At 42.5% G+C, this 25,931-nt stretch overlaps 2 protein-coding genes and 1 long non-coding RNA gene across 9 annotated transcripts in view; 2 read left to right on the top strand and 1 right to left on the bottom strand.

The window, feature by feature from the left end:
- SLC1A7 (solute carrier family 1 member 7) overlaps positions 1 to 10,976 on the bottom strand; it is a 37,666-nt gene extending 26,690 nt beyond the window's left edge. For 2 of the 3 annotated variants that reach the window (XM_033152107.1, XM_033152109.1), the window contains exons 1-2: positions 10,246 to 10,976; positions 8,854 to 8,933 (exon numbers count right to left, since the gene is read on the bottom strand). In XM_033152107.1, the coding sequence (XP_033007998.1) occupies positions 8,854 to 8,933; positions 10,246 to 10,386 (221 nt within the window). In that variant the 5' untranslated portion in view covers positions 10,387 to 10,976. Of the gene's footprint in view, positions 1 to 4,460; positions 4,689 to 8,853; positions 8,934 to 10,245 lie in introns of those variants that run through there. The other variant, XM_033152110.1, reaches the window with a different exon arrangement.
- On the top strand, positions 710 to 24,373 carry LOC117048364. The gene is made up of 3 exons (XR_004426837.1): positions 710 to 729; positions 8,376 to 8,379; positions 24,132 to 24,373. It is a non-coding gene; the product is annotated as an uncharacterized LOC117048364 (long non-coding RNA).
- CPT2 (carnitine palmitoyltransferase 2) lies at positions 13,117 to 24,096 on the top strand. 5 transcript variants are annotated; one of them, XM_033152102.1, is made up of 5 exons: positions 13,117 to 13,339; positions 15,809 to 15,889; positions 17,839 to 17,945; positions 21,565 to 22,869; positions 23,720 to 24,095. In XM_033152102.1, the coding sequence occupies exons 1-5, from the start codon at positions 13,164 to 13,166 to the stop codon at positions 24,049 to 24,051; spliced, it is 2,001 nt and encodes a 666-aa protein (XP_033007993.1). In that variant the 5' UTR covers positions 13,117 to 13,163; the 3' UTR covers positions 24,052 to 24,095. The 5 variants fall into 5 exon arrangements, with proteins under 5 accessions (XP_033007993.1, XP_033007994.1, XP_033007995.1 ...); XM_033152103.1 differs by lacking the exons at positions 13,117 to 13,339; positions 15,809 to 15,889 and adding exons at positions 19,186 to 19,435; positions 21,015 to 21,167 and having other exon boundaries at positions 23,720 to 24,096; XM_033152104.1 differs by lacking the exons at positions 13,117 to 13,339; positions 15,809 to 15,889 and adding exons at positions 19,186 to 19,435; positions 21,015 to 21,209 and having other exon boundaries at positions 23,720 to 24,096.
- Positions 24,374 to 25,931: the final 1,558 nt, after the last annotated feature.

The following is a 25,931-nucleotide window of genomic DNA, read 5'->3' as shown; positions in this document are numbered from 1 at the left end:
TGGGCAGAGAGGGGGATATTAGAAACTTGCAAGGTGTGGGATATTGAAAGGAGCATCAATCAGCCTTCCTTTTATAAGCAAAAATATGAATGGGTGGCAGGGAACAGCAGCATGATTTGGTAACAGGTAGGTAGCCGTGTTGGTCTGCCATAGTCAAAACCAAATAAATAATAAATAATAAATAAATCCTTCCAGTAGCACCTTAGACACCAACTAAGTTTGTTCTTGGTATGAGCTTTCGTGTGCATGCACACTTCTTCAGATACCTGAAGAAGATATCTGAATAAGTGTGCATGCACACGAAAGCTCATGCCAAGAACAAACTTAGTTGGTCTCTAAGGTGCTACTGGAAGGATTTTTTAATTTTTTATTTTGTTATGATTTGGTAGGATATGTAACAAAGCTTCCGGGGTGGGGCTGTCTTCTAAAGATTTCAACACTATTTATTAACAATAACCAAACAAACTAGCAAACATTAATAATTTATCCTAGATACCAAAATTTCCCCAAATATGACAAATGTCAGTTGATGAATTTGTCCAGAGGTCAGGCTGAAAGGCAGCTTAACCTTTATAACAAATTTGGTGAAAACATAGTGGTAGGATTAAGCCATCAGGTTCCACTCATCCAGTAAATTAATTAAGAAAATGCACTGCTTTACTGCTTGCCAATCTTTAATCCGGCAGGTTTTGTTTTCAGTTCAATGCATGGGTGTGTGTGTGTGTGTGTGTGCAGGGGGCGGGGACAGGGGGAACAGGTTTAACTTCATTGTATTGTATTTTCACCCTCTGCCCTAGAATTCCTCTCCTTTAATCCCCAGGTACTGGAGGGGAACTTGTGATTAATTCACAGTTATATTTTAGCTGCTGTGTTCAAATGTGGCGAATGCTATTACGGTAGATGCAAGTTAAAGAGATCCCTTCTTAAGAGATGCCATTTCTCAGATTTTTTTCTTAAATGAAAATTGCAAATTGCTGTTTACTCAAATGCATTAAAAACATTAGCAGAAGTATTGTTCTTTTTTTGCATTTATCGGCATAAGTTTAAAAAGTAAAATAATAAAAGTCATCCAAATACAATAATAATCCAAACACATACAATATATAAAAGACTACATTGTATTGCTCAATTAAAGAGATAAAAGGAAGAGATCTAAAGCTGAAGGATCAAGGCCTTGGAAGCAAATTTGTTAGGTGGTCAGTGTTCCTGCAACATTTTTTTTTTGAAGACACTATAAACCCTTTCCAGAAAGTCTGTTTAACATATTTTAACTTCTGAGAACATCTGCATTATAATCCGGCCTGCCAGGCTACTCTGAAAGAAAGTAAATCACAATGAGGTTGTTTTGTGCCATAATGACATCAGTGAAAATAAGCAGAATGTCTATTCAGTGAAACTAGGCAGTATATGCGAGTCCACCAATGCTTTTTTTGTTTTTGTTTTTACAGTTTCACTGTGATCCCAGTAGCATTTCATGTCACTTATTTTCTCCCAGTGCCACATCCACTTACAAAGTCTTCCTGTTTCTGCATGAAGCGTATTTGTTTTACAGTCAGATTGCCAGGATATGAACACCATGCAATCTAGAGTGACTTTACTACAATCACATGGTCATAATGCTGAAGTAATAAGGAGTTGTTAAGTTACTAAACAAGTGGCTAATCCTGGGAACTGTAGTTTGTTAAGGCCGCTGGGAATTGGAGATCTTTGGGGAATAAACTACAATTCCCAGGATTCTTTGGGGGGCTGGGATGTGCTTTAAAGGTATGACATGTACACAGCCTTGCAAGAGGACAGGTCCTGCCCTAAGGGAATAGGTAAAGGGTAAAGGGATCCCTGACTGTTAGGTCCAGTCGTGGACGACTCTGGGGTTGCAGCATTCATCTCGCTTTAATGGCAGAGGGAGCCGGCGTTTGTCCACAGACAGCTTCCGGGTCATGTGGCTAGCATGACTAAGCTGCTTCTGGCGAACCAAAGCAGTGGTACCTATTTGTCTACTTGCATTTTGACGTGCTTTCAAACTGCTAGGTTGGCAGAAGCAGGGACCGAGCAACGGGAGCTCACCCCGTTGCAGGGATTTGAGCCGCCGACCTGCTGATTGGCAAACACATAGGAGAGAGACAACAGAGGAAGCGGAGGGAAATGGAACCAGAGATTTATTCTGTCTCTTTTTTAGCCCATGGCAGTATTACTTTTCTAGTCTCAGAAAAGGAAAAGAAAGACAGAACTAAATTTTCATGTGATCTCCCACCACCACGGGAACTCCAGCGATAGACTTTCTGATGAGTTAAATTTGGATATAATTCACCCCAAATACTAAAAGGAGAAAGAAAATGTAGAAAATGTTTCACTTTGACCTATCAGATTCATAAGAAATTAAGTAGAGCCTTGCTGGATCCAACCAATGGCCCCTCAAGTCTAGCATCCTCTCCTCGTTCTGGTCAACTAGATATTAATGGAAAGTCCAGAAACAGGACATGATCACAACAACAACACCCCCTCTTTTGATTCCCAGCAATTGGTATTCCAAGGCAAACTGCCTCTGAAACTGGAGTTACTACATAGCTATCATGGAAGAGAGTCATGGATTGACTTTTCCTCCACAATTTGCAAAGAACATTAAGGTAGAAGAAAATGATGACCAGTTCAGATATTAATTTAACAAAAGGTGCAACATGACCTGCCACATCTCTCACATATTTACAGCAGCCTGGTTACAGATGATGCTTGATCACCAATCATGGTATGGCCTAGAGTTAGTGTCCAATCATATATTAGCTCCAAGGTGACAAATCCTAGAGGGGTCTAATAATGAGATTGCCCAGTCTTTGGAGCATGTTCATTAATAAGATCATCATCTGTAATAAGATTACTCTGTCACCAGATAATGTAGTGAGGAGAGTTAGAATTGTAAGGGGCAAGTCCACAAAAGTAATTAACTGTTTAGAAGCAGTTAATTAGGGGTGCTTCATGAAAGGGTGGAGAGTCAAACTAAGGCTAAATGCTGCTAACCTAAATGCAGAATTCTGTAAATAAAGATGCGGAACCCAGCAATAGCAAACCAAAATTTAAAAACAACACAATACAAGGTGGGAGGGGGGGAAGGTATTTCTCTCTCTGTGTGTGTATGTATGAATGTATATACAGTATAGCCTAATGAAGACAGATGACTTACACTGAATAACAAAGTAGTAAATCTACTTGCCAAAGATGACAGGCCATCCTTGTTTTGCGTGAGGGTTATGTTCTGGACACCACCACCCTGCGTGCGTCAGTGGTGCCTGTGTAAAACATTCTGCCCTGGCACACCCTTTTAGTGACCTTTTCAGATCACTTTCGGGTTTGGCACCACACGCACAATCGCATGTCAATCAGACACGTGTAAATCAGTCATTGTCTGTAATACATAGTGCTAAGACCACATTCACGTTATACATCTAAAATGCTATGGTATCATTTTTAACAGCCATAACTTCCCCCAAAGAATTCTGAGAGCTGTCATTTGCTAAAGGGTGTTGAGAGTCCCCCTCACAGGGCTACAGTTCCCATAATTCCCTGTGAAAAGGAATATATTACTAGACCATTCTGGGAATTGTAGCTGTGATGGGAATAGGTATCTCTAACAACTAACAGCACCCTTAACAAACTACAGGTCCCAGAAATCTCTGACTGTTTAAAAGATACCATAGCACTAATGTATGGTGTGAATGTGGCCTTACAAGAGAGTTCATAGCAATACATATAGAAAAGGAAACGTGTGTTGAATTAAACTCAACTCAATTGTCACATATTCACACTTGGCTTCAAGTATCTGTTGACACATGGTGGAAAAAGAGCCCAACCTGCATATACATCAGCCTTCATAAAGGCAAACTCCTGGCTATTCCTGGTCTACTGCTTTGACAATGACAGTTGGCAATACTTTTGAATTGGTGACAGAATGATAATGGACAATCTACTTGTCTGTTCCATTCAGCTAAAAGGTTGTTGGAACTTGGCAGATATATCTTTACCTGGAAGCTCCTGGTTTGAAAACCATTTTTAGGTGCTGACGTGAACACAACCATCATTCTTGCTTTTCTCACATTATTTCTGAATGTGACAATAAAACTGGCCAAATGATTCACAAAGTTGAGCTCCTGCACTTTTAAGATTAAAGTGAGTTTATTCATAAAGTCCAGTTGTTTTAATCCGCATAGCTCTCTGCTTAAATAACTGTCAGTCTCTTTCTGAATGGGGTTAGCCTCAAATGCCATAAACCCTGGGAAAGGGAAACATAAGGAGTTGACTGCAAAGCCCATTCATCTCATGCCTCTCTCTCTTGCTCTCTTCCTCCTCCATCAGAAGCCATCTGGATATTGCTTTGAAATAGATGGATTATGGATACAGTTGTCAAAGGGGATTAGTGTGATTAGAAAGGCATTAATCTTGTCAAGAAGTAATGGTCAAGTATTAACCACCAGCGCAGTCGCTAGAAGATGCTTGTTTGTTTTCATTCATTCACCTCCCGGTCATGTTCTCATTTCCTAATTGCTTGCTATGGAAAAGCCCTTCCTAAGTAAGAGGTTACTAGCGAGGTTCCCCTTTGTCAACAACATTAGTGATGATTAAATGTAGCATGATTATCATTGGCAGAACAGAAACACCAGCTTCCCTGGTTTGCTACTACAAGGTCATTTTTTTAAGGTCTCGGGGAGGGGAGAGAAGGATGGATTTCATCTCTGGATCATAACCAATTCATATAAAACAGGAGTGGGGAACATGAAGTTCTCTGGAGGTTGTTGGACTCCAGCTCCCATAAGCCAGCATGGCTAAGGGCTGATGTTCCCCACCTCTGACAAACAGAAAGAGTTTGTAGAAAATGCCTTTATTTTTCTAAAGACACTTTATTGTCAGGCCAGTTCAAATATAAACATACATGCAAAACATTTTACAAAATGTGGCAAGCCTGTATTATACTAGTACACATGTTAGCGGCTTTGGACATGGAGAAAATTTTTTTACTCTTCACATATGGTTGAAAGAAGCAATCCAAGCTTATGTACAACAGAAATACAACTCTTCCTATTATGAGCATGTAATTTGCAGATTTGCAAATATATGATGATAATAATAATAATAATTTATTTGTACCCCTCCCATCTGGCTGAGTTTCCCCAGCCACTCTGGGTGGCTTCCAACAAAGATTAAAAATACATTAAAATGTCATACATTAAAAACTTCCCTAAACAGGGCTGCCTTCAGGTGTCTCCTAAATGTCAGGTAGCTGTTTATCTTTTTGACATCTGATGGGAGGGTGTTCCACAGGGCGGGTGCCACTACTGGAAGCCCATGAGAGGTATGCTGGGACAGAACAAGTGCATATCAGTGCTGTAAAACATTACAGAAAGATGCTTAAGGTGGTGGAGTGTTTTCCTAACTAAACACACATTTTGCTTAACTTGGGGAATCTGAGCAGAAATACAGAGGATTATCACCATCACATCATTATGGCCAATCTTGTAAAAGGAGATTGCTTTGCATTTAGCTATCTAGAATTTGGATCAAGAAACAAAAAGCCAAATGTAGCTCTCCTCATTAACATGTCCCTGAAGATTTCAAGCTTGCGTACTATACATATATATTAAGGATTTTATCAAAATTACAACTTCCTCGTATCCCTGGTGAGGTGTTGAAAGTTGAGGTGTGCTGGGAATAGAGAGACCTTCTTGGAGCAATGGACTGCGGCACTTGCGGCAGGGATGGCTAACTTCTGGTCTGGGGGCCTGACCCACAACCCCTCTCCCACAATTTTTCTGCCCCCTCCTCAAGACTCCACCAATTTTAAATGCTTTTAAAGTAATCTCACTGCTAGTATAAACCTTTCCATGCACCCCTTCACCCTAATGAAGATGCACATCAGCTCTACCTCATCAGCAGAAGATAGGAAGAAGGGGGTTCTGTGCCTGTGTGTCTTGTGCATGTGAAAGTGTAAGGTGCTAAACTCACTTCAGATCACACCCACCAACCCCAAGAAGCTTGGCTACGGGTGACTCTGATCCTCAGCCTATAAAAGGTTAGCTACCCGTGGACCAAGAGGAAGTAAGGTTTGCAGGATGGGACTCTTTTTACATTTAGATCTCTTCATTTACTTTGTATGTGAATAGGGTAGATAAATTAATGATGGACCCCGTTACATACAGTTTGTAGTAGTGGGCTGCATGGTGGCCCCTGACCTCCTGATAGCTGAGTTGCTGTTGCTTACCAGGAAGAGTGGGAGGGAACAAGGAGGCTGGCATAATACAAATGCACCATCAGGAGCACTCTGCTGGTGCATTTGCACCACAGTAAACTCCCTGCCACCTTGCCCCTCCCCCTCTTCTTCCTGGTAAGCAGCAGTGGCGGTGCTGTTGTGAGGTCAGGTGAGCACCACCAACACATCACACTGTCTGCTCTTGCCAGTTTGGCTCTAAGTGTCTCCAATGCACAAATGTTCATTTGACCCAGAACTTTATATGCAGGATTCTAACTTCCTTTATAAGCGTGTCCAAAATGATTATAAGCGCTGTTTAATTAAAATATATAATAATAAAGATGATCATAAGTATTATTGAAGGACTGGGTAGAAGATTCATACTTCTTTCAGAGGTACGGTACACTGTGCAGGCTTATTTGCAAGTAAATCCCATTTATTACAGTGGATCCTACCCCCACATAAATATGCCTAGGGCTTCAGTCTTTTTCTTCAAAACTACTACATTAAAATGCAGTTGTCCTGTTTAATCAGTTTTCTTTTAGGGACATGGGAAGCTGTTTTACATTGAATCAGAACATTGCTAGCTATTGGTCTGCATCTAGCAGCTGCTCTCCAGAGTTTCAGATGGGGGCATTCCCAGCCCTGTCTGCAGATGCTGGTGACTGAATCAGGGACCTTCTGTACACAGAGCGGATGTCCAACCACTGAGCTGTCACCCTGAAAATAGGCTATTAAATTACCAAATTGTAAATGCTGCCAATTGCATACAAGTTTTCAATGTATGCCTATTTGATAAACGTTATGAATGGAACTGCTATTAGTTCAAGAAACCTGTTTAAAAAACCTATTCTGAAGACACCAGTGCTAATCAGATGCCTCTTGTGATGAAACTCATTCTAGCCACCAGGCTGTGTTTGACTGGATGCTTTCCTTGTCCTGCACTCACCTTTGGCACAGGACATCTTGCTCCCATGAGGTTTGAGCACATGGCAGCCTATTGTCTGAATGATGCTGACTACCGGTAATCTGTTAGAAGTCTCCATCTCAAAGGAGATGGACAAAATTCTAAACTTGGCCAAGTGACATAATAACTGCAAGGAATTGTTAGATACAGATAAGGGTCTACAGAAATGCTCTTTGAAGGGTCAAAAATTGTTATGTCCTAGTATGAACAGTTTACATTTCATCAATGAAAATTAATGATAGCAGATGGTCTCCTGTTAGCTGAGGATCTCTCTTGAATATTCTGAATGAGACACTATCAGAGCTTAGGCGACAACCCCTCCAGCCATGGTGAGGGGCAGAAAGGCCTTGGAGTGCCAGTCATCAGAGGAGTATCATCCTTCGCATGGGCATGGCCAGGATTTTTGTTAAGAGATAATGATAATAATAATAATAATAATAATAATAATAATAATAATAATAATAACAACATCTGATGGGAGGATGGTGGACTCTCTTTCCCTGGAGGTTTTAAAGAAGAGTTTGGATGGCCACCTGTCATATATGATCTAGCTGGTGTTTCTGCACTGCAGGCGGGGGGGGGGGGGGTTGCACTAAATGGTGTCCCTTCCAACTCGAGAGTTCTATGATTCTATGATAAGCACTAAAACATTCTGTACAAGACCAACATTTTTTATGTTACTATCCTGGAGAAGAAAGCGTACCTTTGCAGGAAGCACCATATAGAATAGGTGTGGTATATTGTACAATTACAATATCCACCTTAATAATAATTCATTTGTGTGGAAGGACAAGGTTTGCCACCTTTGCGTTGTTATTGACAGAATTTGTTGCGACTTATCTGAAGTCAAGTACACCCGATATTTTTCAGTATATCCTTAAATACAAGCCACATAAAGCAATCAATCTTTGTCAACTACTAGGACACCATAAGAGTGATATATTACGGTTATAATATATCTATGTTATACAGCAACAGATGGGAGCTGGAACAATGTTGTTGCCCTTGTAATACATAGTGGCAAACATTATATAACATGTTTTCCTCTCAGCGTTATTACCTAAACAAGGGATTATTTAAAACAACAGCGAATTACTTTTTCTATATAACTGTCTGTGTTAGTTGATATACTTGATTTAGCTTGCTAGGTATGCATTGGATCCAAAACGCATATAGGAAGGTGTTAACTATAATGCACTGCTAGCACAGGCAATGAAGCACTAAGTACATTTTATGCGCAAATGCATTTATATTAGAGACCCCCATCTAATATAAAACATTCTTAGGAGAGGGAAGAAGTGGCCCTGGCTTTTCCTTGTCCCAAACCACTCCCCTTTCTCATTACTTCTCCCCTCCCCCCCACAATGTCTCAAACACATGTTTGCCTTGAGTTACAAGTAATCTGATTTAGCTGTGAATTGCAACTACCGGTATATTTTCTACATGTTTATACAGTCTTATCATACCCTGCTTGGTAACCCTGTGACATTTTCAGCTAAGACCGTAACTTCTTGCTAAATCAATTGATCACAAATATGCATGTGCCTTTAAGGGACAAGCAACTTGAATCAAAGCTGAAAGTTAATTTTTGTTTCTTTGATCAAAGGAACAAAGTTGGGTAAATCATGCTATGGCTCGCTATCCACTAGCTTACCTTGAAACAACCAGTGGTAGAATCAACATTTTCAGCATTCTCATCAGTAACTCCCCAGGGAACTGGAAATAACTTATTTCCTATAAAATAAGGAGGTGAATCAGTTATTTGAACATATACACATGTATCTCTTTGTTGAACCACAGTTAAAATGTGCTGAACTGTTTACTGCTACTTTCATCTCAGGGCGTATCATTTCAAATGATGGAGAGATATGAAAATCAATAGGATGAGATAGCACTATGGCTTGCGGGGGGGGGGGGAATAACAAGGTTTCTCTCACAGATAATTCAAAATAATGAACCCGGTCTTTACTGCACTTTGAAAAGGTTTTCAAAAACGATCAGATGAACACCATGTATTTAGTATGACAGACAATCTGAATACAGAAAAGAATTTGGTCTTAAGCGCTGTTAGGAGAAATAACACTAAAGCTTCTGCCAATCAAAGACATCTGTCCATATCTCTATTAATATCACAATGATCTGAAGGATAGTTTACATTAATCAAACTTAATCCTGAAAATGAAGTGCAAAACAAGCTATAAATGAGGGTATACTTCTGGCATCAAACACTACACATGATTTTCTTTTGGCTTAATGTTTACTCTGTATGAATGACACGCCTTTGAATGAAATTCAGTGTTCTGTTGCCAGTAACAAAAAATTTATGTCTAGATATATAATACATTCAAAACAGCAACACAGAATTCCTATTATATGGCAAAAAAACATTCAAGAGCCTATTTCTCTCTGGCTTGTTCAATGTTTCCAGTTTATTCTGAATGGGGAAATTCCTACTGTGAAACAGATGAATTCATCAGATTGCTCGAACAGCTGGGATGTATTTTTGAAATAATTGAATTTTGTGCCCTGATTCCAGAATAGTAATTTGGCTACAAACCAAACTACTGACCTTGAAGCATTTCCCCTAAAACCTTATTGAAATTGTAGGGACTGCTCTGGGGTAATTGGCTAGCTGGGGGCATAACCTTTTTACATACTGTAAACCTGTTGCCACCAAGACAAAAGAACTAAGTTTTCATTAAAAATTAAGACACTCAAGTGTACCAGAAATGCACCTTAAAGATGTTAGGAATCATTTCTCCTGCACTTTCTTCTCTTCCAGAATCTAACATGTTATGCTCATATTGGTGTTAGTTGTGAGGTCCTTGTGATACCTGTAGCTTTATATTCTACATAGCCAACATATTTAAAACTCTAAAATAAACAATTCACGTTCTTTCCTACAAAGAGTAACACTAGAACCAGACAACTTGCTTCACAGATTATCATGTTCTGCACTGTAACACATTGTTTTATTTCCTATTTTGTTATGTAACAAAGACCTTTTTAAAAATACACCACTGCAACACCTGCTTATGTCACTGACCTGCTGAGAGAGGCGTCTGGTCCTGAGGAAGAACCCAAGGAGACATCCCACTATGACGGATAACACAGAGAGAATGAGCAAACCATTTCTTTTACAAACATCCTTGACCCGAGCCAGCATTGCATCCAAAGCCACTGCCATGCTGTCCTCAGTGCTCTCTGGAAGAGAATCAGCATCCCATAAAGAAAGAGACCTCACCAGCCTCTCTTGTTAGAATAGCCAGCTCTGGCTTGGTATAGATTAGATCAAAGCGTTTCTAGTGCTGCTTAGCTGACCTGCAATGTCACCTCTTCTGCCAATAGCCACCAAGCATGTAGCTGGCATTATTTCCAAATTAATACCAACAATCCTATTAGTGACTACATCAATAAGAACCTGGAAGAAGATTACCGACTCTGGAAAATTAGAACAGAGTTGAGTAGTACTTTTGAAACAAGAGTGATCTCTAAGCAAAGCAACACCCTATATGAAAAGCAAGCACAATTCGTTATTCAGCCCTTATAAGCTCAGTTTCAACATTAGCTATAAAAGGAATAGAAAAGAGTATACAGAGGTTGTGTTTCCAATACAGCAATTCAAGTGCTGGGTCAGTAATGCTGGATTATCACAATAGGGCAGACTAGGGGAAGAGATTGGACTTCTTTAATCAGGTTTGCTTTTCACTATTAGTATCAGGATGAAAAGGGTAAGTGCACCTGTAAATGCATGGTTTAAGACATATTCCAACCAGTAAAAATGCAGAGGCTAATGACAAAAACTGCCATTTGTGGTTAGTTTTGGAGAACAATAACATTAACTCAATAACCATCTTCACTTAAATCAAGAGAAGAATTTGATTTATGAAGATTATCAGCCACAAATATGGCTCACCTTTTTCAAAGGGTTTGTCTCACTTATTTACACAATGATTACTATAGCATTTGTAAAAAGTATTTGCTGTTATATCCTCCTTCCCTCATTGGTAGCCATCCAGTAGAATTATTCCAGTGGTGAGGGGTTGTTGTTGTTGTTTTTATCATCAACCTTGATCAACAGGATATTGGAACACTCAGGATACCTACTGGGACAAATCCCTCATCTCTGTGCTGAATTGGATGCTATATTTAATACAGTTCTTAACAAGCACACTGTCTAGTCCTGACCAAGCAGATTCAATATCTGGTGAACGCCTCATTGCATCCTGAAAGCAGTGGTAGTGCGACTGCTCCATAAGGGCACATTGGATCCCAATTTATGTAACAACTACCAGCCAGTTGCTAATATGCCCTTTTTGGCAGGGGGCTCAAGAGGGACGTGGCGACACCGTTCCAGATGTTCTTGCGGGAAGCAATTACCTAGACCAGCCTTTCCCAAGCTTGGGTTCCTAGATGTTGTTGAACTACATCTTCTGGCAGCCTCGGCAGCATGGCCAATAGTCAGGGATTATATGGTAACTGTAGTCCAGCAACCTCTGCATCTTTGCCAATCTGGGTTCAGGCTTGTGTTTGGGACTGAAGCAGCCTTGCTTGCCCTGACCGATGGATTGTTATTGCGAGAGGGACAAGGGAAATGTTACTCTTTTGGTTCTCCTTAAATTCTCAGTGGCTTTTGATACCATCAACCATGGTATCCTCCTTGGATGCAACTCAGCAGGATGTGAGTTGGTTGATGTGGTTCCACTCCTACTTGCAGGGCCCCTTGCAGGGAACGCAGGCCCTGGGAGTCCCAAAAATCACTATGGAGTGTATGATGTATATGCACATGTTGATGTGCTGTCGCTATTGCAGTAAGATTAAACATGGGAGAAGCTTCCCGTCCTTCTTGCACCACGGCACAAAAACATGCATTATTATTTTTTTGTCCTTCTTCATCGCCTCACCCTCACTCCAGATGCTCCATGTAGTTTGGTTGAGTAAAATGACAATTTTTTATGTGGTTGTGGTTATTGTAACAAAGTGATTTTTTTCTGGGATGTGTGTGCTGATACAGCCCCTTATCAAGGGCGCAAAGGACCCTCGACATGCCTCTGCACATGTTTAAACATGTCACACAAGAACAATGCTTTTCAGCAGATAAGATGCTTGTGCATCACGTAGGTTTCCAAATGGTGGGGAGAGCCTGCTGCATCGGGTCAAGGGCGGGAAGAGGAAACCCCAGGACTAGCGACCACCACAGATCAGAAAGGGGGTGTCGCCGCCAAGCGTTGCAAGGCTCGGTGGGCGCCTTGATAGACAGGATGACAAAGGGGGCCGCCGCTAGCAGAGCGCTTCTCGGAACTCTGTGGCTGCCGTCGAGCTACCGGTACTCTTATTAGCACTAGCAACCAGCGAGAACAGTGCTCCCCGAAAGCCTCCTAGAATGATGTCAGCCTGAAAACTCTGGAAACTGGGAAGCAAAGGCTGCCTTTGCCCGCGGAGGGGGCGGAAACCTGCTCAGCTGCTGCGGTCCCGCGCAGCTTCTGCCCTGCCCCGCTGATTTATGGGGCGCTGAGTGGAGTGTGCCTGAGGAACAGAGCAAGCCCTGAACAGGGCGCAGCGCCGAAGGCAGGCCCTGGTGGCCGCCTCCCAGCTGAATAAACAGCAGCACCCCCTCGCTGGAGGGAGGCCACTGCTGAGAGCTGCTCCCCGCCCCTTCTCGGCAGCACGCGAAGCGCTCAAAGCCTCTGCAGTTTCGGGAATAGGGAAGCTGAATGCAGGCGGGGCAAAAGGGTCTTGCGTTTGCCATGGCGCTGTGGAGGCTGAGTGTCCCGGACAACCAAGGGGTCCCTAGCGCTAGCTAGCCCTTTCCTCCCGCAGCGTCCCCGAGCCTGTGGACTACAGCTGCCGCGCTCTTGCTTCTTCCTCTTCCTCCCAGGGAGGCCTGAGCTAACTCCTCCCAGGGGCGGAGGGAGGAGGAGGCGGAGTTGGCGGCGGCCGCACCGGGAAAGTGACGAGCTCAGCATGGCGACCGCGGCGCTGCTCTTCTCTCCTTGGCCCCGCTTCTGCGGCGCGTCTGCCGCCTTGCTCCCGCCTGCCCTGGCCGGGCCGCGGAGAAACTACAGCCAGGATGGCTCCGCCTCCCAGTATTTGCACCGCAGCGTCGTGCCCACCATGCATTATCAGAAGAGCCTTCCCCGGTAAGGTGGCGCTTCCGCGGCGGGCGGGAGGAGGAGAGGGCTGTGCTTGGCCTGAGGCGCCCCCGGCCATTCAGCCCGGCAAGGGCGCCTCTAGAGCCAGTTTGGTTCCTCGCTCCGCCTCCTTCCTTCTGAGCAGGGCGGTGCTTTTCGGTGCTCAGCCTTGCGAAGATGGGAAGCGGAGCGCGGGTCTCTTGAGCATGTGCAGGGGGCAGGGTGGCTAGAGTGTCAGGCTAGAGCCTGGGAGAGGCCAGAGTTCAATTCACCAACCACCACCACCACCACCCTCGGCCGCTAAGCTCGGTGGGTGACCTTGAGCTAGTCACTCTTAGTCTAACCTCCCTCCCTCACAGGGTTGTTGTGAAAATAAAATGGAGGGGAGGAGGAGGAGAACAACCATGTGCACCGCCTTAAGCTCCTTTGAGGAAAGATGGGTATAAATATAATAAATCAATACATTTACAGGGCTTTACAGGGAGACTGGAGACAAGGCTTGTTGTAATTAAGCTGGGCGTTGAAGCATTTCTAATTAGATGTTGCCAAATCCAGAACACAAGAGACCTTTATTAAGAACCCCATTAGGTGAAAAAGAGGATGCTGTAGGATCCCGGTTCTCCATCACTGTGAAGTGGGAGACGGAAACGCCTGGGGGCATTTTTTTACAATCTCCTTTCAATGCTTTCACATCTAGACCTTTCAGCTGTAGCCCAAGGAATCCAGTTTGCCTACCCTCTGAGAGGATGTCACAAGCAGATCAGCGGGGGACGGGAGGGGGCACTTTACCTACTGGTTGTTGGACTCTTATCATCCCTGCTAATTGACCATGCTGGCTGAGGCTGATGGGAGTTGGAGTCCAATAGCATCTGGAGGGCACAGGTACTCGCAACTCTGTATTTATAATAACTCAGACAGCCACCCACTGGAGGGCTTCCACTTTGCCTGAAAACTCCAGGTGTCCTTCCCCCTGCCCTCATAGCGCACCTAAACAAGATTGTGCCCTTTTACTCGGTGTTCAGTCAGCCAGGAAGCACTATCACCCCTGGGTTACATTCATTTACTGTACTTGACATAGATAAGATCCCATGATTGACTCACAAAATTACATTGCATGGATAGAAATGTTACAATGTTTCAAAGTGAGTACAGCAGCGAAAGGATTTGCTATGTTAATGTGATCTGGAGATCGTTTCCTTATGTTAGTTCCTACCCCGTTCAAAAGCAAATTAGTTCTGTTAGAGGGCACAGTACCATTGCCAAAGAGAAAGAGAAGCATACCCGTATGTAATACAGCTGGTAATGAAAAGCCTTCTGCCTTCATTTAGGCTGAGGTACAGTATGTAGGTGAAAGGTTAGTGCTAAAAGCAGGGAGTGGTTTTCATGATTGCCATCTATATTTAAATTTACACTAATATATTAGTTCTCTCATGCTTTTTTGCCTACTTTATGAGTACCAGGCAAAAACATAAGGAAAAGTTTGGAGAAAATGAAACTGTTTCAGCTTGTTTGCTTTGTGCATTGTTTGCTGTGATGTACTTCTAAATAAACATATCTAGAATCATGCTGAAAAGGTAATAGTTACATTCTTAGAGTGCCTAAGTACCAGAGAAATTCAGTGGAATCTACTTTCCTTTGGATTGTGACTAATATATTTTAGAAGTATATTTGTCATATCACTCTGTTCCTTATAAGCAAGTAAACTTCCAAGTTACTTAAAACTGGTAAAAAAATAGAGACCTGGTGCCCCTTAAATATTAACATAAAAGTAGGACGTGCAGCAAACTATTGCAGTGCTCCTGTTCAGAGTTCCAGCTTTTCCAGGATAGTTCATCCCCTCCCCTCCCCTCCCTGTCAGCATTCTGTGCCCACTGAGAATGGTCAGTTTTTTGTGGCTGTTTTTTGAGCTGTTGTTTTTGATTCCCTCTCCCATTTAGGTTTCTCCTGCTAAAGGTTTTTTTTTTTTTTCCGGGGGAGGGGGCTTTAGCAATCCTTGGGTTTCCCCAAGGCTCTGGTGAAGGTATGTTACTGTTTTGGCTACATAAATATTGGCACTTGAAAAACAAGTTTGCTATTCGTATATACCGGTACAAGGATACTGTATATTGTACCATAAACTTTAATACAAGGTAATGAAAATTCTCTGTAACTTTCAGAACCTTCTTTATTTACTCTTCTAACTTCAGAGCAGCTAATTGGGATTTCAATTACAGCTATGGGAGCTGTCACCCAAAATGTCTGGAAGCTACCAGGCAAAGCCTGATCTAAACAGAAATGGGGTCAGTGTATAAAAATTTAATGTGTAGTTAGTAAAGAATTATTTTAGAGGTACTTTCATACCTGCATTTAACTTATAATAAATTGCCAGGGAAAGACTAGTTATTAGGCTACTCAACATATTCTTCTTGCCTTTTCCTTTGGAATGTTTAACATGGTGTGGCCTTATATTGTTTTGCTTCTCTTCTCCTGCCTTATTAGTTTGCCTATTCCAAAACTTGAAGACACAATCAGAAGATACCTAAATGCTCAAAAGCCTCTTTTAGACGATGCCCAATTCAGGTAAGAAAAAAGAAGAAACTAAAAACAGTATATATATCAACAGTAGCAATGTTGAAGGATTATGCACCTCTGTAGGGAGGGAGTTACACAATTTGGGGGCCACCACGGAAAGGACCTTGTCTCTCAGGCCCACCAGTAGCATCAGCCTGGCAGGTGGGCGTATGAGCAGAGCTTCTGAGGCAGATCTTAATACAGTCGTACCTTGGATCCCGAATGCCTTCAAATCAAACGTTTTGGCTCCCAAATGCCGCAAACCCAGAAGTGAGTGTTCCGGTTTGCGAACTTTCTTTGGAACCCAAACGTCTGAAGCAGCTTCTGATTGGCTGCAGGAGCTTCTTGCAGCCAATCAGAAGCCGTGCCTTGGTTTCCAAGTGTTTTGGAAGTTGAACGGACTTCCGGAACAGATTCTGTTTGACTTCCAATGTAGGACTGTACTCTAGGAGACTTGTATTGTGTTCCTGGTCTTTTAGAGGACATGGGGTCAAGCCACTGGTGGCTTTAAAGGTCAAAATCAACACTTTGAATTGGATTCAGAAACACAACCTGCAACCAGTACGACTGGTACAGAATAGGAGTTGCATTCTGTGATTACTGTCACCATCTAGCAACCAAGCAGTAGCATTCTGCACCAGTTGAAGTTTCTCAACTTAAAGGCAACAGTCTGTCCACAGTTGTCTGTCCTAGATGTGAATAGCTTGTGGATTACTGAGGCAAGGTCTGATCTCTCTAGGTAAGGCAATAGTTTGCATCCTAGCCTCAGTAGGAAAAAGGTGCTCCTAACCACAGATGTACGGTAGTAACCTGTGCTTCCACAGACAGTGCCAAGTCCAGGAGAACCGCCAAACAACAAATGTAGTCATTCAAGAGAGTTTGATCCTATCTCTTTAGCCAGATAATTCGGCTTCGCCACCAGAGCACAGGTGTCTTGCCTAGATACAGTTTTAGCTAATTGCCCTCATCCAGTTAAAACTGTTTCCAGGTACCTATTAAGGTTTCATAGACTCCTTGGGATTAGCAGCTGAAAGAGAGAGGTAGAGCTAGCTGTCATCCATATATTATTGGTGGCACTGCAGTCCAAACCTCTGGGTGGGTTCTTCCAGCACTTTCATATAGGTGTAAACCAGCATGGGGGACAGAATAGAACCTTGATGCCAAAGGCCAAGGGGCACAACTTTCTGAGACTGATCCTCCATGAGGGACTGGCACCAGCACAATAGTGTGCCCCCTGTGCCAGCCCAGCAAGATGGCCAAGAAGGTTACTATGACTGATAGTAGAAAACGCAACAGAGAGATTCAAGAGGATCAATAGAATTGCACTCCCCGTGTCCAGTTCCCAGCATACATCACCCAGCAGAAAACCAAGGCTGTTTCTGTCCTGAGTCTGGGCTGAAAACTGAAGTGGTGTTTTTTTTTTTTTAAAAAAAAAAAATCAGTATTCTCCCAAGACTGCCTGAGTGGCAGGTGTGAGCCTGGATAATTTCTAAATAGCCGAATTTAGATTTGACTTCTTAAGCATTGTCCTCAATTCTGCCTCTCTCAAAGTAATCAGAACCACCCCCTCCCTCCATGAAACATTAACCATTTCTGAAATGCAAGTCTTCAAACTGTAGACTTCAGTTTATCTATATCACACCAGGTTGCCTGAGCTGACAGATATGTATGACAACATAGTAGCACAGTGCACCAGTCCAAACTAGTTCTTGTATCCTCACACATCCAGCATAGTGATTACAGAACGTTCTTCCAGTGTAGATCCAGAATGGATAAACTTCAGCCTTCGAATTAACAACAGCCTTTCCTCATTCTTAGCCAGGAGCATTTGCAACATCAAGGGTGGGGGAGGGAGGAATCATACCAGTCCAGCCGCACGGGATGTTTTTACTCTTGACTCTCAGAAAGGCATCACAATTTTACTTAATTTCTCTCTCTCTCACTCTCTCTTTTTAAAGGAAAACTGAACAACTCGCTGTCAGTTTTAGGGATGGAATTGGTAGAGAATTACATGAGCAGTTGGTTGCACAGGACAAGCAAAATAAGCACACTAGTTATATTTCAGGTAAGGAAGTAATTGTGAAACCTGCTTTGCATTCTTTGTATCTGTTCCTCAATCTGCTTGCTTGGGAACAGACTAGAATCTGGCACAATGTTAGAGGGCGCACTCTGATCATGAACTCTCGCTGCAGCTTGCTTACTTGCATGCATCTTTTGAATGCTCAACGTTTGATTCTCTGTGGCATGTCTAAATTGATGTCATTAAAAAGCTTTGTGTTGAGGGTAGTAAGTATGAAAGTTCATTCACACCTGCAAGTCACCCCAATGCTTTATTCAGCTAAGTGATAAACAGGCATGTTTATCATTAACCTTAGTTATCATTAACCTTAGTTTCAGGTTATTGAAGCTGGATGCTCTCTGATTTGAAATGCTCTTGACAATGTTACAATCAGTACTCCTGACATACCCTTTTCCCTGAAACAGCAAGATGTCATGGAAACATCTTCACTTGGCAAGTAATGTTGACCCAGACATATCAACATAAAAGGTGCATGGTCCCTTGAGCACAGCATCATTCGTTACTTTAGGCACTTATGGTTCTGAAGACTTCATTCTGCAGTATCTTGTTTCCTGGTTTACAAAGTCTAATATGGACTTCTAATCCCATAAGAATATGATGTCTTGAATAAAACGTCATTTTATGCAGAGAGAGGGAGAAGTGGTTGCATAGGCAGATTCCTGGAGCTGTGTTGATGGCTCCATTGTTGGAACTTGAGGTCATGGCTAACTGCTAGGTCACTGTGCATGCTGAGGGGCTCAGGCTTAATCCCTGGCATCTCTAGTTAAAGGATTTCAGGTAGTACATAGGCACCACCTCTGCCTGTGACGTTGGAGAGATGCTGCTAATTGGAACAGACAGTGGTGAACTAGATGGGTCAGTGGTCTGACTTGGTATAAGACAACCTCTTGTATCTCATCTCTTGCCTTGGAAAGTGGTGATGAAGGGAATGGGAAGGAACGCTTACCACTACAATAAAATATCCTAAATTGTATCCAGTGTAGTACTACGTGAATGCTCCACCAGGGCTTGTGCAATGGAACAGCCTTCCCCTTTGTGCCCTTTAAATTTGTTCTAGGGGTTCCCTCAACCCTCTGGAGCAGATTTGGTGAGGGTGCAGGGTGGGTGGGTGGGATGAATTAGTTGAATGCTGCCTGTGTAATTCTTAAAAAGAAAGCACAATGAAGGGAAATAGTTGCTGCGGTGATCCAATGAGTGACTCAAACTACATGTAAATCTATTTCAGGATGTCGAAGCAAGTACCACCTTTGGAGAATCCAGCTTAGTCAATACTATAAAATTGCTTGCCTTTGAGAAGGCAGGCAGGATGAGAGAGAGAACAGCATCTCTTTTATCAAAGAACAAGAAAGATGAAAGATGCAGACAGCAAGACCAGATAATAAAGAAAAGGAGACAGCAAATTTAATAGGACAAAAGTGATTGAGAGAGAGACAGAGACAGAGGAAAGAAAGCAAGAGAATGTCTATAGTGTTTAGGTTAGTGATTTTTATTAATTTAGCCCCCAAAAGTTTGTTGTTGTTGTAGCTTATAAGGATGTCGGTGGAGAGCAGAAGTGTTTATGTACACAGCAAACCTGGTATCTGTAAATTCCACCATATTCTCCACTATTGTAATTCCTCATCAAATTAGCTGACTACTGAGTGGTAGCAATGCCTGACACCCAAGATACTCTGCACTGCACATAAATGAATGTGAATGTGAAATTAGTGAGTGTGAACTGTAATACTTTCTTCTCCTTTTTTGATACTCAAGAACGTTAAAATGAAGGTGAGCCAAATTATAAACCTTCCGTTATAAATGAAGAATAAAGGGCGATATCCATGCTATAGCCATGGATTTAAAGGTTCTACACTGAATATGGCTGACATTCAAATGTGTGGCGGGGGCAGGTGGCAAAATTGACATGTTAGTTCTGTTGTTGCAGTTGTCATGTGAAAGAGGAAAGAATCCTGTTCTCTTTTTTATTCATTTGATCTTACTTGAAAATGAAGTTGTGCATGACTATTCCTGCATTGCAGGGGGTTGAACTAGATGACCCTTGGGGTCGCTTCCAACTCGGCAATTCTATGATTCTAAGACATTCATCTATTTTTTATTTTTCTGTGATGAATAGGGGAATGAAATGTAAAGGTCTCCCTTCCTAGTAAACAGGCAGTGACCTAGTTGATGTTGATACAAGGGTAAGTGGGCATTTGCAGATGAGAGAGCAAATCATTCAAGCCTAATGGCTGCAAACAATTCAAGCCATCGCCACACAACATAGAGCTAAACTATTTTGCAGTGAAGGCATAAGTGTTGCCCAATCCCCTGAGGACTGGAATTGGTGGGCTAAATGTGTGCAATATGTTCCATTGCCCCCCATCATTGCCACTCTTCTGTCATATCTCATACCATGGTTGCTTGTATATAAAACATACAGCTCATTGGTTTTGTCGGTCGATACCAGTGGATGATTTTCTTAAGTACTTACTGAAGTAATTGTGTGTGTGTGTGTTTATGCATATGCCTGCTGTATTATAAAAATAATAATAATGAAATGGCTGATAACACACACACACACACACACACACACACACACACACACACATTATAAACACATGAAAATTTAAAATTGAAGACCAGCCACTAACAATTATGGAAATATGCTTTCTTAATCGCCTGGATAAGCCTAGCAGCAAGGGAAAATTTTCAGCAGGTGTCTAAAGGTTGAAACAGAAGGCGGCTGCTGAATCTCTGTTGGCAGAGCATTTCACAGGACTGGGTCATTTCCTTACCTAAGATTTAAATTTGGCTTGGGCTTTCCTGGGAATGCTTTATGAATGAAAGAGGGCATGCTAAACACTAAAGGGAATGTTCTGTTTTACATTTCCCTAGGCTTTTTGTTGTTGTATTGCTTTTTAAAAACCATCCTGCTGTAAACTTTGAATGTTACTAAGCTATAAAACTGAAGAATTTTCAAAGCATCAGCTTGAAAATTATTCTAATGCATTTATGTTACTGCTTGAACTGTGCAGAGTGTTGCCTTTCATCTCCCGCTAAAATTTACTTTTGCAGCCCCTGTATTTGTGAAGAAAAACCACAGGTTTTAAGCCAAGTGTAAAATTCAGTTACTTTAGTGGCTAGAATGAAGACAGGGATTAGACATGAAATCGTGGCTGAGGAACTGAGACTTGTTGCAGAAAAGAGGAAGAGGAAGGAACAGAAAAGGTAAAGGAAGATGGTGAGGAAAGAGCAGAAGTGGATAGGCAGGTAAACAAGTACCGGTAAATGTTCTTTCTCTCTTCCCCCTCCCCCCTCCCAAGACGACACAACACAATGGTATGTCAAAGAGGAGAGCAAATTGTGAATGGATCGTAGATGCAAAATTGTAGCCCTCAAGCAATAAACCATAAAGGATGCATGTTAATTCCACAAAGAAGAAATCGGAGGGTGCTATATTTTGGATTGCAGGAGCTTAGAAACTTAGCGTGCTTACCGTACCTCCTGGCCCACAAATTAAAAAAAGAAGGTCCCTCTCATAAACATTTGCCCACATTTCATGTTTATGAGCCTTGTTTGTTTTGTGGTCTTTGTGTTGATCTGTTCTGTCACCTCTCGATTTTAGGTCCCTGGTTTGACATGTACTTACGGGCACGTGAATCGGTGGTTTTGAACTTCAATCCTTTTATGGCTTTCAACCCTGACCCCAAAGCTGAATATAATGACCAGCTTGTGAGAGCAACTAACATGACTGTTTCTGCTTTGCGTTTCTTGAAGACTCTCAGGGCTGGCTTTTTAGAGCCAGAGGTTTTTCATCTCAACCCATCCAAAAGCGACACACAAGCTTTTAAAAGGTTTATTCGGTTTGTGCCTTCCTCTCTATCGTGGTTTGGTGCCTATATGGTGAATGCCTACCCACTAGACATGTCCCAGTATTTCAGGCTTTTTAATTCCACACGACTGCCTAAGCTCAGCAAGGATGAGCTGTTTACAGATGAAAGTAAGCGGCACTTATTAGTGCTTAGAAATGGAAACTTCTATGTGTTCGATGTTCTAGATAGAGATGGGAACATAGTGGCGCCTTCAGAAATTCAAGCACACCTAAAATACATCATTTCTGATAGCAGCCCAGTTCCAGCATTCCCTCTTGCTTGCTTGACTAGTGAAAACAGGGATACCTGGGCACTACTGAGACAAGAGCTACTTGAGAATGGCAATAAGGAAGCTTTAACAAAGGTGGATTCCGCAATCTTCTGCCTGTGCCTTGATGACTTTCCAGTTAAAGATCTCAACCACTTGTCCCATACCATGCTCCACGGTGATGGAGTCAACAGGTGGTATGACAAATCCTTCAACCTTGTTTTAGCCAAAGACGGCACTGCAGCAATTCACTTTGAGCACTCCTGGGGAGATGGTGTAGCTGTACTGAGATTCCAAAATGAAGTGTTTAAAGACAGCACCCAGTCGCCTGCGATTGCTCCTCCATCTCAACCTGCTGCAGTTGATTCTGCCGCAGCTGTACAGAAGCTGAGCTTTAAATTGAACGATGCCTTAAAAGAAGGAATTACCAAGGCCAAACAGAATTTTGACGCCACTGTGAAAACACTGACTCTGGAGGCCATTCAGTTTGAAAAAGGAGGCAAGGAGTTCCTAAAAAGGCAGCAGCTGAGTCCTGATGCTATAACGCAACTTGCCTTCCAGGTGGCTTTTCTACGGCAATATGGCCAAACGGTTGCCACCTATGAATCTTGCAGCACAGCAGCATTCAAACACGGTCGCACTGAAACCATCCGTCCTGCCACAGTTCACACAAAAAAGTGTTCAGAGGCTTTAGTCAGGAATCTGCCCAAGCACAGTGCCGCAGAACTGCAGCAGATGATTGTGGAGTGTTCCAAGTTCCACAACCAGCTCACAAAAGAAGCTGCTATGGGTAAGTGGCAGGGTGATTTGCGAAGCTGCCTCTGTTCGTTTGGTAGCATCGGATGCAGTCCTTGACGCAGAGTGTCTTGCTGGACCTTTGCATCACATTCACTCACACAGCTAACGTGTTTGCAGAGTTAAATACGTTCCCTACATTTAAATAGCATTTTGAAAAGACTTATCCAGAATCTGACTTCATTATATGAATGTTTGAAAAATACTTATTTGCAATATGCAAAACAGCTTTTCCAGGTACATTTTAATTTTATCCTTGTGTTACTGTAGTGAGCTGGATCTAAAGGTGTTTTTCTATTCATGACAGGGACTTGTTTCTGTAAAGGCTCCTGTAAAGGAGGCTGGGGAGTAATTACCACCAATTTCTCCATTCCATTTCCCAGGCTATTCTGAAGTTCCCCCAGTCCTCTGAAGATTTTCAAATGGCTGAAAATTTTGTACTCCCTTGTTTGCTTTAGTTTCTACTGCAGCCTTCTCAGCCTGGTGCCATTCAGATGTTGTTTGATTACAACTCCCATCCGCTCCTGCCAGCATGACTGATGCTCGGGGTGATGAGAGTTGTAGTCCAAAACATCTGGAGGGTTCCATGTTGGGGAAGAGTTCTCTACTGCAAGGTCTTTCAGCAAAGAAAAAGGGCAGCTTTGGATGGTCTAGTTGTGGTTTTAGCATTTGTTTGAACAAATGAGAAAGATGTGCACATATTTTGGCACAATAGCGCTTTTATTTTTTTAAACCAAGCAAAAGCAGCTTGTCTATTAACTTTGTGGCTTTGGAAGTGGAGTTAAGCCATAAGTACAGGCAATGTTCTCTGCAGTGTCATTCATTACTGCATTTTGTCTTGGCAGGTCAGGGATTTGATCGACACTTGTACGGCTTGCGATATCTGGCAGAATCCAGAGGTATCCCTCTACCAGACTTTTACCAGGACCAAGCTTATGCCCAGATTAATCACAACATTCTCTCCACAAGCACTCTGAGCAGTCCTGCTGTGAATATTGGTGGATTTGCACCAGTGGTGCCTGATGGTTTTGGTGTTGGATATGGAGTTCATGACAACTGGATTGGATGCAATGTTTCTGCCTACCCGGCTAGGAACGTGCAGGAATTCCTCCAGTGTGTACACAAGTCACTAGAGGATATTTTCAGTGTTTTGGAAGGTAAACTTGGTAGCAAGTAAGACACATCAGGGCTGGTCTTCTGAATTTCAGTACAGCACCTATGGCTTTGTAATTCCTTGGGGGGCGGGGGGAATGGCAGCTTTCCAGGGGAGAAAATCATGAATTTGATTCTGTATGCACAGCTCATTCTAATAATACTGATTATAAAATAATTCTACCTTTGTTCTGGTACCTGTCAGCAAAGACATGTTCTCACAGGCAAAGGTTCTAGGTTGCATGAGGTACGGCATAGCCTTTGTTCCTCACAAATAATGTACATGGACTTACAGAATGCAGACTATTAACTTAATACAGTGGTACCTCGGGTTACATACACTTCAGGTTACAGACTCCGCTAACCCAGAAATAACGCTTCAGGTTAAGAACAAATTGGGCAGCAGCGGCAGGTCCCATTACCTAATGTGGTGCTTCAGGTTAAGAACAGTTTCAGGTTAAGAACGGACCTCCAGAATGAATTAAGTTCTTAACCCAAGGTACCACTGTATATAGCTAATGCTCTTGTAGTCATTCAAATGTTAAGACCAGCCCTTCTGTATCAGACCAAAGCCCATTCAATTCAGCATCCAGTTGGTATTCAGAGGCAACTGACTCCAACACTGGAGATGGCACTGCAGCCGTCATGACCAGTAGCCTTGATATCCTTATGCTTCATGAATTTGTCTAAATCCTCTTTAAAGCTATTCAAATGAGTGCTATGGCTACATCTTAAGGTAGCAAATGTGCTGTGAATGAGTACTGCCTTTTGCCTGTCATGACTCTTCCAATATCCAGCTTCAGTAAAGGTAAAGGTACCCCTGAACGTCAGGTCCAGTCGTGTCCGACTCTGGGGTTGCGGCACTCATCTCGCTCTATAGGCCAAGGGAGCTGGCGTTTGTCCGCAGACAGCTTCCGGGTCACGTGGCCAGCATGACAAAGCCGCTTCTGGCGAACCAGAGCAGCGTACGGAAACGCCGTTTACCTTCCCGCTGGAGCAGTCCCTGTTTATCTACTTGCACTCTGACGTGCTTTCGAACTGCTAGGTGGGCAAGAGCTGAGACTGAGCAACGGTTTACCTTTTTTCTAAACTAAAAAGCTCCAAATGTTGTCACATTTCCTAAAAAGTGGGTTGTTCCAGCCCAATGATAAATCTTTGTTGCCCTTTTCTGAACTTTTTCCAGCTCTACATCCTTTTTGAGGTGCATTGATGACCAGAAGTAAATTTGAACACTGATCAACACTGTTGATTTGTATAATGGTGTCATGTCATTGGCTGTTTTATTTTCAGTCCCTTTCCTAATGATCTCTAAAATGGAATGTTAGTTCAGACTCAGGGATCTGCCCTCCATCTTCAACAGTGAATACAGATGCAAAGAATTAACTCAGCTTCCTGCAATCTCTTTCTTCCCTTGTCATAAAATGTTAGCTGCCTCCATAGTCTTTTTGTTGTTGTTGCTTCCAATGTATTTATACAATTGTTTTGTCAGTCTTTGCTGGGATGACATGCTTCTTTTTAAAATTCCCCATGGTCTGCTTGCATTTCTTTCCCCCCAATTTCATGTTTCTTCTGTTCATTTGAACAAGACTTCCATTTTTGGAAACCTTCTTACCTCTAACAGCTTCCTTGATTCAGCTAGTTAACTACACTGGCATACTCTTAGGCTTGGTGGTATCAGTGCTATTTATCACCATGAATGCCTCCCTTGTCCTTTTACTGTATAATGGCAATGGCACCCACCGGACAGGTGCCGGAACTGAGTTTCAGTTTTTCTAACTGAAAAAAAAGCCCTAAATGTTCCCACGTAAGAATCGAAATACATGCACATGAAATATATGTATTTAAAAAACAGCTGCCTTATTTTTGTTGATCAAGCAGAATGTTAATATAAAATGTGCCTTTGTT

The sequence above is a fragment of the Lacerta agilis genome, chromosome 6, assembly GCF_009819535.1.
Source record: "Lacerta agilis isolate rLacAgi1 chromosome 6, rLacAgi1.pri, whole genome shotgun sequence".
Lineage (NCBI taxonomy): Eukaryota > Metazoa > Chordata > Lepidosauria > Squamata > Lacertidae > Lacerta > Lacerta agilis.
The sequence above is the reverse complement of the archived record's forward strand: the minus strand, read 5'-3'. Positions and strand labels throughout refer to the sequence as shown.